This window comes from Leguminivora glycinivorella, chromosome 21, assembly GCF_023078275.1.
Source record: "Leguminivora glycinivorella isolate SPB_JAAS2020 chromosome 21, LegGlyc_1.1, whole genome shotgun sequence".
Taxonomy (NCBI): Eukaryota; Metazoa; Arthropoda; class Insecta; order Lepidoptera; family Tortricidae; genus Leguminivora; species Leguminivora glycinivorella.
In genome coordinates, this window is record NC_062991.1 from 16330007 (window position 1) to 16349482 (window position 19476).

The 19476-nt window shown below is 34.3% G+C and overlaps 1 protein-coding gene across 1 annotated transcript in view; it reads right to left on the minus strand.

The window, feature by feature from the left end:
* LOC125237525 (zinc finger protein 628-like) overlaps nucleotides 1–17562 on the minus strand; it is a 75367-nt gene extending 57805 nt beyond the window's left edge. Inside the window, 4 exon segments of the mRNA XM_048144648.1 lie at nucleotides 9793–9858; nucleotides 13793–13858; nucleotides 14999–15061; nucleotides 17204–17562. Coding sequence (XP_048000605.1) covers nucleotides 9793–9858; nucleotides 13793–13858; nucleotides 14999–15061; nucleotides 17204–17455 — 447 coding nt within the window. The 5' untranslated portion in view covers nucleotides 17456–17562.
* Between the last annotated feature and the right edge of the window lie 1914 nt (nucleotides 17563–19476).

A 19476-nucleotide genomic window follows, 5' to 3' on the forward strand; every position in this document is an offset into this window, starting at 1 on the left:
AAACGGTTAAAAAAATTAAAGGACCCTTTGCCAATTAAGTAAACTAATAACCATAAAATGAGTTAATAAGACGGCTTTAGAAAAATATCTAGACGCTAAGGGCTCGTTCGGTGGTTAGGAGCCATCGGACCGGCAAACATACGTTTAGGCTAATTGGGCTTGTTAAACTATTGTACACTACTTGATACTTGCCAATTATAAAAAGTCATTGCAAATGACTTAAGTGTTGTTAATGAGGTATGGGGACTTGGATCTTAAGGGTATTGTGTTAAGGTTGGTTGTTGAAATAGAGAGAGAATGGAGATATGTGGTTGTTAAGGTGTCTAATATATTGTCAAGTTATTGTAAAGGATGTTTGAGTAATTGCAAAAAAAAGAAAATATTTTTTTGTTTTGTTTTTATTGTCTTCGATTGAGAGCGTTCCCAACTCTGTATTACGATAAATATGTCATACGTATATGTTACATTAATCGTATTTATAGTTGAATTAATTAAAAATAATATAATTACATTAAATTGGTGTATTATAAAGTGTGCCAGAAGTATTTCCTTGAACACATTTTAAACAAAAATATAACAATTTAAAGTCACTTCTCTATCTAAATTAGGTGTCTAAAATTAAAATTGTAATTAAAATATTTCTAAAATATCTCATTTAAAAATTCATGCAACTTTTTTCACTGCAAAATTAAAGTGGATTCAAATCGAGCAAATAAGGCATGAATTAGTACGAAGACGCCGAGGCAAGGAGGCGAGCGAGGGAGGCAAGAATGGCGTTCGTTAGCCTCTTTTAATTTCAACTAATTTTTATCTCCTACCGTCTTTTTTACTCTAGCATGGACCATTAGCTCTGAATCACAGGGATGGACAAGTCTTGATACTTCGAATGAGTTCTAAAACATATTTTTTTAAATACAGTTTTAAAAGCTTCGAAAATACGTATTGAGCTTTTTGATAGTTCCAATACTAGTGTTTTTTCGCACTGTATATTATTTCTTCTTCTTATACTACTTTGGTGACAAACAAGCATACGGCCCTTATGGCACAGTATAATAAAGAGTACTATCGTACAGTATGGCCACTCCCGCTCCCCGCTGAAAGCGCCGCCCACCCCCTCTCGGTTACCTCACAGTTACCGCATGACAAAAACGCGAACAGTCAACCTGTCATATCTCACTCATTCAAGCATGGTACGCGTTCACCTACACGAGCTTAGAATGTGTGCCAGGCCAGGAACGCGCCGTAAGCAGTCACTGCAACCTATGGACGTCTGCATCTCCAGATGTGTAACCTGCGAGTCGTAGGCCCTTTATGAAAATGTATATAGTATGAATTTTTTGAAACGAACGTTTCTAAACAAAGGTATTGTTCCTTTTGTGTTGAGCGGGAGCTTCTGTATTTGCACGCGCTAAGACAACAAGAAGCAACTGTATCCTGATAATTGTAAGGTTCAAATCTGTACAGCAGCAAATTTGAGATAGATTATTTTGGAAATGTGAAGCGATAGACCACACCGCTATAGGTGCGAAAATACAGCGTTTCTAATACTTTGATACTTGGTGGTGGTGCTGTAAGTAATGAAACACGTATATTATCACTGTTATTTTTTATTAATGATTTTGTTAACAATCAACAATTGTATATAGCAATATATAAATAGTAATTACATAAATATTAGGTACAAGTCTTGATAAATAAAATAACATAAATAACTAAACAAACCGTAAACCGTATTTATAACAAAACATAACAATGGCGGTCAGATTGAAAAACCTTATCAGTGTTTATTGTCACTTTGCGATGACACCTTAAGGTGCCAGGTGCTTATCAACCTTTTAATCGTAGTTTCGCTGTTTAAACGTGTTATTTTTATTATACAGACTGACATATTACCGATGATTATTATAACTATATGTACTATACTTACACCATCAAGTATCAAAGTATTAGAAGCGCTGTATTTTCGCACCTATAGCGGTGTGGTCTATCGCTTCACATTTCCAAAATAATCTATCTCAAATTTGCTGCTGTACAGATTTGAACCTTACAATTATCAGGATACAGTTGCTTCTTGTTGTCTTAGCGCGTGCAAATACAGAAGCTCCCGCTCAACACAAAAGGAACAATACCTTTGTTTAGAAACGTTCGTTTCAAAAAATTCATACTATACACCCCTTTTTTGAAGACCAAACTCATGTGATTGAATTATTGGGTTGGTAAGAAAGTAATGAGCGAATCATAACCAATATTGTAATTTTTATTTAATTTATTATTTTAATCATTTATCAAAAATATAACGGCCTTCGTTATCTACTACTTGTCTCCATCGTTCTGGTAAAGAATGAATAGCATCGGCGAAGAAGTTCTTAGGTTTAGATTCAAAAAACTCAGCTATGTACTGTCGTAGATGGGCTTGATCATCGAACTTTTTTCATTCAAGGCATTGCTTAGCGATCTGAACAATGCGTAATCCGTAGGTGCCAAGTCTGGAGAGTACGGTGGATGAGGTATCACTTTCCAACCTAGCTCCAATAGCTTTAGCCGAGTCACTTTTGCAATGTATGGGCGAGCATTGTCGTGTAAGAAAAAAACTTTAGCATGCTGTGGACGATTCTGACAGATTTTTTGGTTTAAATTTTCAAGCTGATTACAGTATACTGATACAGTAACAGTCATTCCACTTGGTAGGAGTTCCCAGTGAATAATACCATGAATATCCCACCAAACGGACAGCATAACTTTTTTCGGGTGAGGCTCTGTTTTTGGTGCCTCTATTCCTTTTTCGTTTGGAGCTAGCCACTGACGTTTGCGTGTGTGATTTATATATAAGACCCAATTTCCATCTCCAGTGATAAGATGGTCCAACCAGTTGAATGTGCGGCGAAAAGACAGAAGTTGTATGCAGATATCGGCACGGCGGTTTAGTTGATCTCTATCAAGTTCGTGCGGTATCCAAACACTGTATTTGTAGTTTTTTCCCAACTCGTGTAAATGTGTTTCTATGGTGACATGAGAGCAGCCTAACTCGGTAGCAAGAGTACGACTCGTTAGCCTCGGATCTCCTTCAATTAAGGTTTTTAATTTGGCTACATCAATCTTCACCGGTCGACCAGACTTAGGTTGATCTGATAATGAAAAGTCGCCACTACGAAACCGCTGGAACCATCGTTTCGCCGTGGCCTCAGACACAACTTCAGGAGCAACACGCTGACATATATTACGCACTGCTTCGGCGGCTGAATGGCCAGACTGAAATTCATATAGTAAGCAATGCCTTACATGCACTTTTAATTCGTCCATTTTCTTCCTTATATTAACTCGGTGACAGCTAGTGAATGACTGACGAGAAACTGTGCGATTCGCCCTTTATATACTTTCGACCATAGAAGATTCTAGAACTCTCTCAAAAATTTTATGTGGAATTCAATCGATCGCTCATTACTTTCTTACCAACCCAATATATTGCAGCTTTTATTCATCATCCTGTATGTGAGCTAAAGGTTTAAAATGTCTAATGTCAAATTATTGAAAATGGCTTTAATATAGTGTCTAAGATAAACGTTTGTAAGATCGATTTAGTTAAATTGTGAACTACTATTATAAGTACCTACATATTTATGTGGACGCTGTGAATAACGTGATTTATCTTTAGCGATACGAAGCATACCTACAAAAAATATCCGTTTTATAAATTACTAGCGACCCGCCCCAGCTTCGAAACAGGCGTGATTGTACCTATGTAAACCTTCCTGTATGTCATGTATTTATGTGGACCGCATCAAAACGTTGCGTATTTGTGTTTAAGCATATCAGGGAACATACCTACAGAAAAGCGATCCGTTTTATAAATTATTTCTTGTAAAATTTATTAAAGTAACGTTGTAGTAAACAAAATAATAGATGTATTTCTTGTATTTTCACAGATCTACTCCATATTTTTCAAATTATTAATTTCAAAGAGTTCTGACACTCAAACTTAAAAAGTATTTCAACTTTTTCATATCCAGAGCAAATAAAACATCTGACATTCATTTAAGTGGACTATATTTGAAAAGCTTTTCCGTGTAGTTTTGTTCTATCTAGACTTTATTTACCGTTATTTTTGGAATAAATATTTCTCAGCAATATTTTTTGACGTTGAAGTTAATTAATCCGACTTTTAAAGCAATCAAATTTAGAAAAATATATTTTTTTTGCGCTCAAAATATATTTTTCGTGACAAAAGCTTTTAACAATTTTAAAGATAAAACTTTGATTGCTTTAGTAGTTCGATTCGCCAGTGTGAGTTTTTATTATTATTGTATTAATGAAAAAGTGGACAACATTTTATTCCAAATATATGCAATGTGTAGAAATAAAAATATTTTTTAAATAAAATTCATGTTATTTACTATTTATTATTAAAAGTATTGAAGAAACTTATTTGCCTACATATTTTTCTCTGGAAGTCAACACACATAATATGTGTGTTGACTTTCAGCAAGCCAAGCAAATAAAAGGCCTAAAAACTGAGCAACTCAGTAGTCAGTACCACTTATGGCGTTTTTCCTAGACGGTGCAAGTATCAAGAATCGTAGTCGGTGCACAGAGAAATCTAATTTTTGTCCAGTTTTTCTCCTATTTTCTCGCTCGCAATTTTCGTGTGTTTGTTGGAACTAATGAAGTGTTTTGGCTCCCGTCGGGATTTTTAGTCTAAAGTTGCGATCTAATTACACGAATAATGAGGTTTCATGTAAAATATTACTATGATTTGAAGGAAAATATAATAAAACTGCTTTTACATACCTTTATATTCTTCATTCATCTTTATGTTAAACTTTATATTAAACATTGATTGTTTTTACTTTTAAAATGTGTTTTTTTTTTATTTATTACTTTATATAAAAAAAAAACATCGTGTTTTATATACCTAGTTGGTTTATTTTCTGATATTTTTCATAAAATAACCCTTTTAACGGTCATTTGGTAGCGAATACTTATTACTAGGTAACTACTTCCAGATTAAAAAAATCATATTAAATATATTGTAGTATTGTAATAAATAATTCAGAAAATGTACAGGTGTCTAAAAAACAACATTTTTACGAGCAATGAAAAAGTTTTCTTATAACGTCGCGGGCTAAAGTGCCTTAACCGCTAATTGCGAAATAAATTAACAAGTTTGCGCAAAAAACGTAAAGTATGAGTTATGGGGTGGCGACGGTTTTTTTTCTTGTCATGGAACGAGGTTTTTTTTAATTAGGTCAAGTGATGGGTGTAAAACATGATTAAGGTAATATGTTAATTATTTTATGTAGTTAAATGCTTATTCAGTTTTGTGTTTAGCCGCATTTGGATCTCAACTCCACCATTGTTGAGGTTTTCGTCACTTTTCTTTGGTCTAATAATTATTATTGTGTTAAAGTAAATTGGTAGATAAATAATTATCCAATAAATTGATTATAATCTTTTTCATAGACATTTAGATATACATTATGTACATTTACAGGCTTCACGGTGTGCTATACATATTACATATCATTACTTGAAAACGATTTGTACGAACGATTTGTTGTGTGTGAATGTATTTCTTCTAATTATGTACCTATATATGTAATAAGTATGTAAAACAGCTTCCAAAAAGAAGCAAAGTCATATTTTTAAGTAAAACAACACTTTTTAATCAAAATAAGAACACCATTTTACCTTCTACTTAAGCAGTAAGCACCTACGTTTAAAAAATGCAATCTAATTTCACAAAAAAATACGTCGTCGCAAAAACATAAGTGTCTCAATATTAATCATATTTTAAGCATTTAAAGGGTTGAAGATTGCCGCCGACAAAAAATGGGGAAGGATGCCCTCTTTTACACTTTCCATTTTAAAATGGACTTAAGTAGCACATAATTTTGTGGCATTTATGACGTTTTTCCTTGATTTAGTTATTTTTTAGGAAACGAGATAGCGAAGAATAAATCTTTTCCAAATGCTTTATTTTCAAAGAACGTTTAGGCTTCTGAGGTGTGGTTGAATAATGTGAAGATATTTTGATATTTTGTAAAAATACCTACTTGTTTTTTAATGATCATTTAGGATAATATATCTTTATATTAAGTATTTGGAGTATGTTAAACTATTTAGAAAAGACACAAAATTGATGTGGTTATCGATACCTTCGAAAATTCTAATGTTAACATACCAACAAAATTAAATTTTGAAAAAACCCTTGACAGCGACACATGGCTAGATTGCATAGCTACCATGGCTAGACCGATTTTCGTGAAACATTGCTAGGAACACTCCCGACTAACTCAGCTTTCAGAAAAAAAAACTATTTCTAAATCTGTTCATCCGTTCGGGAGCTACGATGCCACAGACAGACACACATACACACACGGACAGACAGACAGACAGACACGTCAAACTTATAACACCCCGTCGTTTTTGCGTCGAGGGTTACCAAAACTGAGGCTTTAATTCACCTCCAAACAAACTATAGGTATAGGTAATAGCTTGTACTATATAGTTTTTCAAGTGAAATCTGAACAAAACACAAACTAGAAAAGTCAAATCAATTTGATGTCATTTCAACATCAATTACCTGTACAAGTAATATTCGTAATCATCATTAACATCAAAATACCTGTTAAAAATTCTAAGTTTTAATAGCGTTCCCAAAGTTTCTAACTATACGTGACTCCATTTTTAAACTCCCAGTACTTAGCAGAAACGTTTTAAAAATCGCGAACCTTCCACACCCATTAACTTTCGCTCGTTACACCAATTTTTTTAAATGCCACCCTCTTGGACACTTTCTGAAATTACCACCCCTAGTCCGAGTTTTATTAAAAAAACAATCTCGTTGTCTCTGGCTCGCTTAAAAGTTTTTAAAGCTGGCAACTTTTTTATTGTAATTTTGTTTTAAAATGATAGGTGAGTTTTGATATTCTTTTAGCGTTTAGAAATTGTTTCTTTCTTTCTGTTATTTGATTGTTTAAAAAAATCTATACTTTTTATACTTCTATTGGTTTCCATAAATTATGCGAAGTCTTTATCTTTAAATAAGGTACAGTGTTAAATTTAAAACATTGTAATTTAAGTAAAAGTTGTTAGTGTTTTGTTCATTAAAATTTATCTTAGTCTTAAAGGTGTACTCATGTATTGAAACAAATAAAGTTATTCGCATACATAATTTTAAAGAACAGATACTTAATATAGATCGTTCGCATAAACCATCACATCCCGAACATCATTAACAACGTTTTTAAACAATACACACAACAGAGACGCCGACACGACAAAAAACGAACTCCGAATTGATTTACAATACCATAAAAAAGGTTAAAAAGTTAAAAATCTCCAAAAGGAAAAAAATATAAAACACATGTCGGTACGGATGTCAAAATCGTCTCAATTTCGAACGGAAAAAACAATCGAAATTTGAATTTCAGATTCGGGACGCGGTCATATTCGATTTTTTTCGGAAAGACGCTTATAATAAATCTACTGGCAATAACTATAAATTCATTGCGATCGACATGCAAATGTTGAGGTGTTTTTTTCGGAAACATGCTTCGTGTACTTTTGGGGTCGGGTGGGATGGAGTGGCCGTTGGTTTAAGATTTTTTGGGGGATTAAGTGAATTTTAAATACTGCAATATTACCTACACTGTTTTGTTTTCTACATAGTACATAATTAAACAAGGAATAGTGACTATTACTTAGTATTAACACGTCATTTTTCCATATTAAATGTAAGCGTAATACATAAAAGTATCAAAGCTAAATCAAATTTTCAAAGAAATTTAATTTCTGTCCATACATATTTTCTCGTTAACTAGGTGATTTTTATTAGATAAAAATATGCATTTTTGGCCATATTTTAACCGTTAGTCATAAATATTATTATAATTTGTAATAAAATTGAAGATAGCGTAGCGTTCAGAATTGAATGTTAAATAATGTTTTAGGTATAAAGATTTTAACACATCAACGCCCTAAAGGATTTCCACGGAGGCTGTGTTGCAAATTTGTAAATGAACCATAGGAGTGTGAGTGTTCATCAATAGTATTAGTCGTAACATTGATACTACTCGTAGTCTAGAAAAAAAAAAAATTCGACTCCAGCGTCCCTGTCCTGTCTGTAAGATCAAGCGCCGCGAGTACTTTTTGCCCGACATCGCAGATCCCTTTTTTCAACCACCTGTGCTTTTTTGTTACTTTTTTACCGTACTTCAAGTACCGTGGAGAAATTTAAAAAGACCGCCTATCCGTACTTACATTGTATTATTTATGTACGAGTGTTCGATTTAAAACGTTTCGCAGGGATAATGTATTTTGGTTGAGCTTTGTCATGTTTTTCAGGAATGCTGTAGCGAAAATAAAAGAAATCAGTGTGTATTAAAAACGTGTTTTAGGATAAATTGACATTTGTATTATTTTTTAAATAATAATGCAAGTTTAGGTCACGCTCTTTTAAAAATGATGAATCAATTTGCATTTTGTTCTGTACTTAGGTAGGTACCAAAAATGTATGATATTAAAAATTGGTTTCTTTTCACACTAATCAAGTTTGTAACGTAATGTGTAAGCGATATTTACAATTTTAGCATTATTTTTAAGTTCTTACTTATTCTGTTATTAGTTATTACGATAAGAGGTGTATCATTTACTTACTACAATCAATGTGCCAACTTTATACAGATACACATATCAATCTGATGAATACACTTAACGGATTTCCGAATTTATTACTCGCAACCCTAACCGCGCAAACAGAACAAGTGCTCACTTCCTGGCATACAGCACCTTGACTGCAGATGGCCAGTGCCTCAAAAAAAAAAAAAAAAAAAAAAAAACAAAGTTTGAATAAATTGTTAACGCCTCCAGCGCTTAATCGTAGCTTTATCTAGATCGATTCTATGCGAAAATGTTAATGAGTGTGCAATCGAGCCTAGATATTTTATAGTTCCTGGCTGTTGCCTGTTTCCTTTGCCACCCGCTGAGAGATTGCATCTTGACGTAAGAAATGGGGTGTAAGTAAAAGTTAAAAACTCACCTTAAAACTAATGAGTCATTGGTTTGACCAATACCCTTAGGGGATTTCGCTTTGGCCGCTGTGTTTCGTTATATAAAACTTCTCTTTACAAATTCTTTAAAAAACTTTACTTATACATTAATCCTTCGCCCAAGGAACACTTTTTAATTCAAAATTTAGATGTAAACTGCCGTATTCGAACTATTCTTTTAAGATTTAAGTAAGAGTCACTTCAATATATATTAATAATATTGATTTTAATCAATTAATAACGTTAATTTCGACACTGATATGATTATTAATTTTTGTATGCTTGCAACCCCTTGTTTGCCAAGAGTGGTGCTGGAACTTGAGTAGTTTCATGTGCTCTGCCTACCCCTTTATAGGAAACAGGCGTGATTGTATTTATGTATGTACATGATTATACATATGCGATGTCAAGATCAAATATTTAACGTACTAAAGATTTAATATAATGTACATTATAGTTCGAATCGGGCCGAAAGAGTATCAAAACTGCTTAAGCGTCTAAAGGGCAAAATAACTTTTATTTGTTACAAATAGGCAAAGTAGTATAAAAAAAATTTTTGTTTTATCAGAAAGAAAACCAATCAACCGTCAATAAGAAAAAGTATCAAAATTTAGAGTTCCATAATTCAAAATCGGAACATCGTAGAGTTTCACAATTCATAATTCGAATTTAGAACGTGACACAGCGACCGCCGCGCCCCCTACTTGGAAGATAACAATACGCATTGGAAGAGGTGCCAACTCACTCGCTGTAGCGTCGACCAGCACTCCTCGAGGGTTCGCTCGCTGATGCTCTGCCCCGAGCGCTGTTGCTGCAAAGTGAGAAGACTGTGAGTTTGCGTAGTAGCGCTGGGAGAAGCGTTTTAGTAGACTTAGACTTTTTAGGATTTTGTAAGTATTGAATATGATATCGAACGAGCCAATTTTGTTAAATTAGATTTTAGAGCTGATCAAGAGGTTAAAAAGCAAGTGTTGGTATACAGTGTGTAAACCTCATACGGATGATGAGTTAAAACAAACATGTAATTCATTAGTGTTATCATTAATTAATAGGTTTTTTTTTACCGTTACATAATGATGGAAAGTGGTCACCGTAACCTATGGATGCCTGCAACTCAAGGGGTGCCACGTGCGCGTTGCCGACCCAATAGAAACTTGTACACTCCTTTTTTGAAGATCCCCATACTGTAGTAGATCGGAAACACCAGGGGCCCGTTTCTCCAAAGGTGCAAGCCATGTATTTACAAGTGTGTTTCCATGACAACCCATACGATTTGACAGTTCGCGCACTTGTAATACAAGGCTTGTACCTTTCGAGAAACGGGCCCCAGGTGTTTCCAAAATCACAGATAGTCGATGATAAATGTCAAAGGACAATTAACGCGATTGTGTTTGCATTGCATTGCGGGTTAAAATATTTGTGGATACAATTTATATTTAAATTTTAAATAAAAGTTATCTAATTACATTTCTCATGTCACTCACCACTGTTTGCCCGTATTAGCTTTACGCACTGTATGTTAGAAATATTGTCTTAATTGATGATTTTTTTAATTGTTAAATTGCATGCAAAAGGAAGATTTTTAATTTAGTTAAGAATGAGATGATAGAATGCAATAGAAGGCTAGACGGAAACTCACGATATTTTGCGACATGCGTAGTATAACTTTAGTAAATTATGTACATTTTACTAGTGATTATGTGGAAAACAGATTTCTCTTTAGATCACAGATTTTGAAGAGATCACTTTTGAGAGATAAGATTTTAACCATAATGTATACGGGTCAAACAGATTTTAATGTATGGGTAATTGGTTATATCTCTCCTGTGGACATTACAAAAGTTAAGAAAATCTAGTACTAATTTTTAGACGACATTTTTTTATAAACTGAAATAAATGTCATATACAAAGAAAAAATGACCAAGGCCTCCAAGTGTCCGATGCTGGATTCGAACCAGCGTACTCCGTTATAGCCACGGATGCCTCAAACCACTCGGCCAACCGGTCACGGCGGTCGGCGGCGGGGGGTTATTTCCTATGAAATAATTTAATTTGGTCTTAGAGTGGACATTTTTTTAGTTCTTGACACTCAAATACGAAAAACGGGATACGAATGTACCAGAGTCGTTAACTTTTATAATAGGTATTGTCCACAGAAGTGACGTTTTTACTAAATCTTCTTGACCCATACTTTAAAGATATGCAGGTAGGTGGGCATTTCTAAGTATTTAAAGTTGTACCCCCGAGTTTTCGCATGTCCCCTTACATTTTTTGCGATTTACTCTTAAGATTGAAGTTTTAACTGGGTAAATGTTGGTTTTTATTGAAATATATTAAGTAGACGCATCATTTATCAAGTAAAATGCATAATAAATCAATTTTTTATACTTACAATTAAGTTTTAAAATATGGTAAAATGTGGCTGTAGTACTGTCCCCTTCCACGATTCGAAGTTTTGTTGGACTTTTACACAATTTTTTTCTATGATAGTAACATTAAGTAATGCATTTCTACCATAGTTTAAGTAGTAGAAAACGTATTTTTGACGAAAAAGAACTTTAAAATCAACAGTAATAGGGTATAATTTCGATAAAAACGTTGTCCCCTCGAAATGTCCAGTTTCGAGATCGTCCGTTTGGTTACGCAGTTTTAACTAAGTAGCAAAATATTTTTTACCAACATTTAAGGTTTATTTTAATCCTGGCAAACCTGTGACCATAGACAAACCTTGTCTAACTTCACTTTGGTTAATAAAACAGCCAAACCGCGACCGACAAGGAGTGCTGGCATGTGACAGGTAAGTTTACCACTATGTTTGGTCCGTTTTGTTCTAATTTTTACGTAACTAAACTGTTAGGTAAGTAAAGAACTGTTGATGTTAAATGAATCAATGCCTCATACAGTTATTTCTCAAGTAAATAAGTTAAATATTGCTGTTAGTTTTGTATTATTTTCAATCGATTTAATTCTGGTCTAGACAAATCGTTACGTCCGTTTGGAAACAATTTGCAGCGTAACATATTGCCGGACAGTCAAATGTAACCAAACTGACACGGTAAAGTTGCGTGCACATTGAGAATAGCTAGTTTTTTGCCGTGACTTTGTCCATGCTTATTTTTTGGTAATATTCATACTAGTTTGCAGATCTCATGGACACAAAATATGACCTTATATAATAATAAGATAATTTTTGTTACTAAATAGAAGATATTTCCCATTACTTAAGAAAATACTCCGTTTAATGTGTTTTCTACTTACTAAGAGAGTTAAAACTAAAATATACTATTACTTAAATTCATTTTGATAAGAAATATTAATTTTAATATTATTATTTCTAACTGTGATTAATACGCATTTGATACCACAGATGTTTAGTAGAACTAAACTCTACCCAAAGTGAGATTAGATATTAGGTATATTTCATAAAAAGCCATTATAATAGTGATATATATTTTTAATAAGTATTGATATTATAAGTTCTGATATTTCAAGTACCTACGTACTGTGTTTTTTTACTGAGCAAGCATTTGAGTGAAATGTTTGCTTATTGTGATCTCGTCCTTACTTTGTCCGTTAAGTTACATAGGTGTCCATTTGGAAATTGTCCCCTTGTTAAAAAAGTGTTTTTTATTGTTTAATTAAAGTATATAAGCTATAAATCTTATGTTTTAATGCTAATAATTACAAGTTTCGTTAATTCTATTGATTGTTATTCATTATATGTCAATAATGTCCGTAGTTACTTAATAAAACTAAAAATAAGGTACGGTTTGGGACCATGCCGTAACCAAACCACCTAAAATACGGTTTTATAAAAAAAGTTTCATTAGTATTATTAAATGATGATTGTTTTTACTTTGTTTAATACGAATTATATCTATTAAACATTAAAACCTTTGGTTCAAGTATGTCTTTTATTTCCTACACTAAAAAACATTTGTAACCAAACGGACCACAAAAAACCTCTCCCATCATAATAAAAATTCATTTTAACTAGTTTATCCTAAAAATATTGCGATTCTCTTCAGTGTTTCGTAAACTAGAATATATTTTCTAACAGAATAACATGACAAAATACCAAATAATGCCAATTTTATTTTCAACTTCTCAAATGAGTCATGGTACAAGTTTAAATAGAAATGCCCACGTAGGTTAGGTAGCTTTTTGTAGGTATATTAAAGTTTTGATACTCTTGATCCATAAAGTTGTTTTGCCAAAAAAAATCCTGTTAGACAATGCCGTGTAGCATTGAGTTTTTTTATCTTTATAACCATAATTAGTTTTTTCCCGCGGCTTCGTTCGCGTTAGAAAGAGACAAAAAGTAGCTTTAGTCACTTTCCATCCCTTCAACTACCTCCACTTAAAAATCACGTCAATTCGTATCTCCGTTTTGCCGTGAAACGACGGACAAACAAACAGACACACACTTTCCCATTTATAATATTAGTGTGGATATTTTTTTGAAACTACGAAAGTGACTGAAGCCTGCAACGAAAGTGTCTTCTCAGGATCGCAAATGGAAATCCGTGATCTTTGTCCACCCCTCTGGGAGACAGGCGTGAGTATATTTATGTATTTTTATTTCCGCGAAATAGTAGTAAACGTTTTGCAAAATGAAATTTTAAACTTTCAAAATGAAATTTAAAATATCGTTTAATATAATAATATCATGAGTTTCCGCAAGCTAATAGTGAAGTGAAAAAGAAAATAATTACATCGATATTGAGGTTATTCAGGAAATTTACCAAAGCGAAGGGTAACATGCTCCTGTCACCCAGTGGCGCGTCGCCCGTTGGCGACTGCTGCTGCGGCTGCAAAACGGACCTTATTAGTATACGGGTAAGGTTCACAGATTATGCGATTCTAAGCGATTATATGTAAAAATCTAAAATGTGAAATAAAATATAATTTAAGAATGTTGTAGTAGACAAAAGTGTTATTAAAAATGAAATTTAATAAATTTGTGTATTTTTGTTAATAGTCAAATTAAAAGACATTGCATTTCGTTTTCTTTCAACCCCTTATTTGCCAGGAGTTTTATTTTTTGTGTGTGTCAGATAGATTGTAGCGTAAATTAAAGCCGAGGTCAAAGATTTTATTTTGTGTGTGTCAAATATGCAAAAATATGTTATCGCCTAGACAATATATTATCGCCTAGACGTGTTCAAATATTTCTGAGCGCATTAACCGTTTCGATATACCTATTATGTCTGGTGGCGACTGTACAACTATAAGAAGTAAAATATAATTTAAAATGTCTACGACAACAAAACTGTATACAAAAGTATTATTAAAAATAAAATTTTATAAATGTTCTATTTTTAATAGTCGAAAATAATCAAATTAAAAAAGAGTTTACTAATTTGAACTTGTAATTTGTTTATAACTTATACAAAGGATTAAAAGAAGTTAATATTGATAGGTTAATTAATATAATAAAATGGAATGAATTGCTAAGTAAAACTATGGAGGTTAAATCTACATGTTTGATGAAAACGACGCAACGAAAAAGCAATATCAAAGCAAAAATAAATAAAATTAGTAAAAACTTACCCACAAATGAAACAAACACAACACTCACATGCGATTAAACGGAAATAAATCGCAGGTTAAATAAAAATGCAAATTAAAAGTTTAGCGTAAATGAAATTTAGTTAAAACGGAATGTATTTAAACGTTATGATTAAAATGTAAGTGTAAATAAAATTTAAATTAAAAATCTCGAAAAAATGGACATTACAAGGTATGTAAAACGTAAAGTATAAATGACACAAATGTTTAAAATTTAAACAAACACGCATCATACTTAAAGAAAAACATACTCTTGCAAAATTGCAAAACTTGCAAAATGAAATTTAAAACTTGCAAAATGAAATTTAAAACTCAAATCCACACGTAATGTTAAAAATGTTATTTACATCGACGTTATTGAGGTTTGACAGTAAATTTACCAGCGCAAACGGCACGAGCGACCGCTCGCTCATAGTGGAGTCCGCCGAGGGCGATTGCTGCTGCTGTCCCATTCGCACGTATGCGAAGGATGGCGTGAAAAAGAGAGATGGCATCATCAGTTTTTGATTAAATTTTGTTTGGCTTTAGCAGTTTTTTGACACTTATTGAATCTTAAACCGATTGTGAAGTTTAAATACCTACTAATAATATCTATAGTGCTATCAATACCTATGATTTTTCAACGATGATGTGATGTCAATTACTAAACTATCAATATCAATAACGGTTAGTTTATACATATTACCTATCTATTAGGAACTTTTTATTATTTTATCGTCATATGGCACTACACAAAATATAATATTGACTACACAATTAAATCCACTCATTTGAATTTTATTTTACCTTTTCAGGTTATTAGGTACCTACTAACGTGTACGTTTAAAACGAATGCGCTTTTAGCTTGACAGTTAGCCTACCTAACGATATAAACAAAGCTTCACGTGTTCAAATACATCTACTTCCCGTGATAAAAAACAACAGATTCCCATTCATCAATTGAATTATTTTGATTGTAACCTCTTAACTCAACGACGCGTTACAAAAATATGAATAAATCAAATTTTAATTAACCGTCGCCAAAAAAAACTGAAACCACAAAAGCGCAACCACTTCCAAGCGACGAACCGTTAAATCTCAATTTACGAAAAAAACTCATTCAAACGAACAGGATATCAAAACCGGTTCATATTCTAAAAACAAAAAAACTTGAAACTCGAACAAATTCGCAGCAACAAATAACTGTCAACACCCCTTCGTGAAACAAAACGCAAAAAATTAAAAAACGAAATCACAATGAGCCCCTAATCCGGTCGTGGGAATAGACATCAGGCCGAAAACAAATTTAAAAAGTAATTCCACCTTCCATTTTTAAAATTTGGTAAACGGAACGTTAACGAATGCAATTTTCCTTCGTTTATTCAAATGGCTTTCTCACCGGCCAGCGCGGAGAAAAAAACAAAATGACGAGCGGCGGAAACGTTGAGCAAACATTCCATAATCAAAATATCGGTTGGTCGGCCATATGACGCCGTAAAAAATGAACCGAAGACATGTTGATCAGTAGCTAATATCGGAAATAATAGAATTATCACGGATTATTGTAATTTACATGTTCCTTTATGGAACCGGATGCGGCAGAAGGACAAAAACGATTTAATAATAAGTTTCTTAACCCTTTCTTGACAAAGGTATTACAATATGTTGTTTTTTAGGAAGGGGTTTGTATTTGGAACGGGTACGAGACCTCAATCTTGAGGTCAGTCGACCAACTTTGGTTGCGGCGGGTAGACGCTGGGTCAAATTTGAATACAACTTTGTGTTTGCTTAAAATTAAAACGGGAAACATACGGCACGTTTTAGACGAAAATACATACGTTCGGTAATTTTATTTTAAAAGTGTAAAAGAGTGAAGTGATTTTTGAAATATAAATACAATTTAAAATTCGTCATAAATAATTCAAAATTATTTTAGTTAAAATGGTGAAATATAATTAAAAACTATCGCGCTTCTAAATATTCCCCGACGGCCGACGTAGCATACAAGTGATTTCATTTGAAGTTGAATCTAACTTGAAATTTCAAATATTTTAATTTCATTTTATATATTAATTACAGCACTTCATTTTAAAACAGATATTTCGGTAACCATACATTTTTTAATTTTTTCTATTGTTTTTATTTTTTTAGCACAAAACTAGTCACTTTAAAACACTGTTCTTGTTCTCACCGAAAAAATCTTAATATTTTGTAAAAACCCTAAATGGGATGAATCACTGAATTTATAACAATCGTTAAATAACTCGTATTTTTAAATACTAATGTCAAAGAACCTTAGATAGTAATTATGCAAAACCTAGTCAAAAACTTTGAGGCGGCTGAAAATTTTTATTGTTGTCTAAAAACTAACAGCGACTTGTTTGCAAGCTTTTGAAAAAACACTTTTTCGCCAAAAAAAAATCTTATTTTAGGTTAAGATATTTAGAAAACATGTAAAAAAAATTCAGTTGAAATTATGTTTTTATAATACAACAACAAAAATACAACTGACTGAATTCGAATCATCATATCCTGCAAAACTTGTCAAACCCAAAAGCTTGCAATACTTGCCGCAATTCCTCAAGAAAACTAAAGAGTCGACTCACCTGAATCTCATTGACGAGTTTCTCGGTGATGATCTTGTGGTCGGGCGTGGGGGGCGGCTGCGGCGTGGGCGCCGGGCCCGGCAGCTCGGGCTCCGCGGCCGGCGTGCCGGGCCGGCTGCCCCTCCAGAACTCCTGCATCTTGAACCGCTGCTCCGACTGCTGGATCGCAGGAATGTGCAGCGACAGCGGTGCCGCCCGCAGGTCTAAAGCGCTTCCACCTGCCGATGCTTCACTGTTCTCCGCCGCCGTCATCTTAAAAGAGTTCTGGAGCCAAGACGCCACGAAGTTGTCCTCGTCTTTCGGCTGCTCCAGGAGGCGCGGGAACGGCGGCGCGGCGCTCGCCTCGAACGCGCCTTCGCCGCCGACCTGGTCCCCTTCTTCAGCTATTTTCGGTACTTTCGCCTCCCTCGGGGACCCCTCCTCTACTTCCGTCTTCCGATAATCATGGAGGTCCCTATACCTCTCCTGGAGCGCTAGGCTAATGTTTTCATTGAAGTATTTCAACATGAATTCCAGTTTCGGTCGTATCGTCACAAAGTCATGCGCGCGGTCTTCGCACCTGAAAAAGCGTCAAGTTTGAGTTCGCGCGGGAAATGGGAAATCGCGGAAGCGGGACCTCCTTGAGACGCGGTCGGACGCCGACTAACTTCTTGGTGGAAAAGTTGAGCGTCGCGGCGCTTTCTTGCGGGGTGGGGCGGACGGCCGCGCAAGGCGAAGACGGCGCTGCAACTAGCAAGACGCGCCGCCCCCGCCGCCTTAGACGCCGCTAAGAACATCCCCACCGAGTTGGGCGCAGGCGCCCTCGTTTTTTCCGAGGAAAAATGCGTCCGGTCAAGGAAAAGACGCGCGGTCGGCGGGCGCTCGCGGCCGTGTGCCGCCCCGCGCCCCGCCGCGCCGGCTCTACCGAAATAACAACTATTTAAAAGGGCGCGAAGTACCCCGAAGGGTTGCTCTCTCGCTCGCCCGACCTCCGTATGCTTCCCTATGCGTTAGAAAAGGACGACGCTACAATTTTTTTCTAATGAAAAGAATGGATTTCTTTGTAATTTTTTCTTGGCGTCGCTCCCTCTCGCACGCGCGAGGGGTGAGTATATTCATTTCACGTGCATTTTTAAATTTCTTTTAGTTACGCCTCTTCGTATTTTTTTCGGTCAGGCGGGGCTTAGGCCGAGGGGTTCCGGCCAACGGTGTTTTAAGTGGTTCGCTTTTTTCCGGATTCGTTTACCTAAACTTTTTTCCGTAAACGTGCCTACTTTTCGTACTTTCCTACTTCTACTCCACACCTTACAAACTTCAGAGAAAAGCAACTTTCGGATGAAAAATTCATTGGAAAAAATGTTTTATGACTTTCAAATTATGATTTACGACATTTAAGAACTAAGTTGCACTTAATTAACACGCTTTTTTCCTAATATTTTAACTAATAATAAAACTACAACAATGAATGGTTCTTATCTAAGTAACTTCAGGTTCTAATAGATGCAAAGCTTAGACTTTCTTAACTTGGTTATGTTCCGCTACCCCCCGATAGATGGCGTGATGCGTCGCGGAAAAGAAAATCTTAAGAAAACGTTCGAGAGATGGTGGGACGTTGATACTGAGATATGAATTAAATATAAAATCAACTATTTAGACAAATAAAAGTTATAGTGGAATGTTTTTAATTTACTAAAACTTTGTATATTTTCCTTCAGGAAGATACGGATGTTTTTAGCAAATTACGTGAAATTGAAATAAGGCAACTTTTTTCCTGTTTTAAACACTTCACAGAAATTAATACATAAAAACCGATAACAGTAGTTCAATGTTCTTATTTATATTATACGTGAATTTGTGATACGTAAATAATTCCGGCGTTAGTCAGTATCTTACCTAGGTACTTATTCAAAACCATGATAATTTATCATACAAATTAATCAAATTATGTATTACAAAAAGGTAAAAAATTGTTATTAATGGAATTTGTAAGATGCAGTATTGCAATATTATGTATTTTGCAACTTTCATATTAAATTTATATAAATGTTTCTAATGTTTGAAGACTAGGCATATTAATGCCAACAGATGGCGTTGATTTGCCTGAAATCACGTTTCAGCATAGATATTATACGTTTTTGAGAATATTTACATAGTAAAAATAGTAAAACTATGGAAACGGATTAAATCGCGTATATACTTAATGAATTTACAATCCAAACTTTAATAGAGAAAATGGCTTTACTTTACCACCAGCTTGGGATCCAGTAGTACATCTGATAATGTTATGGAATAAG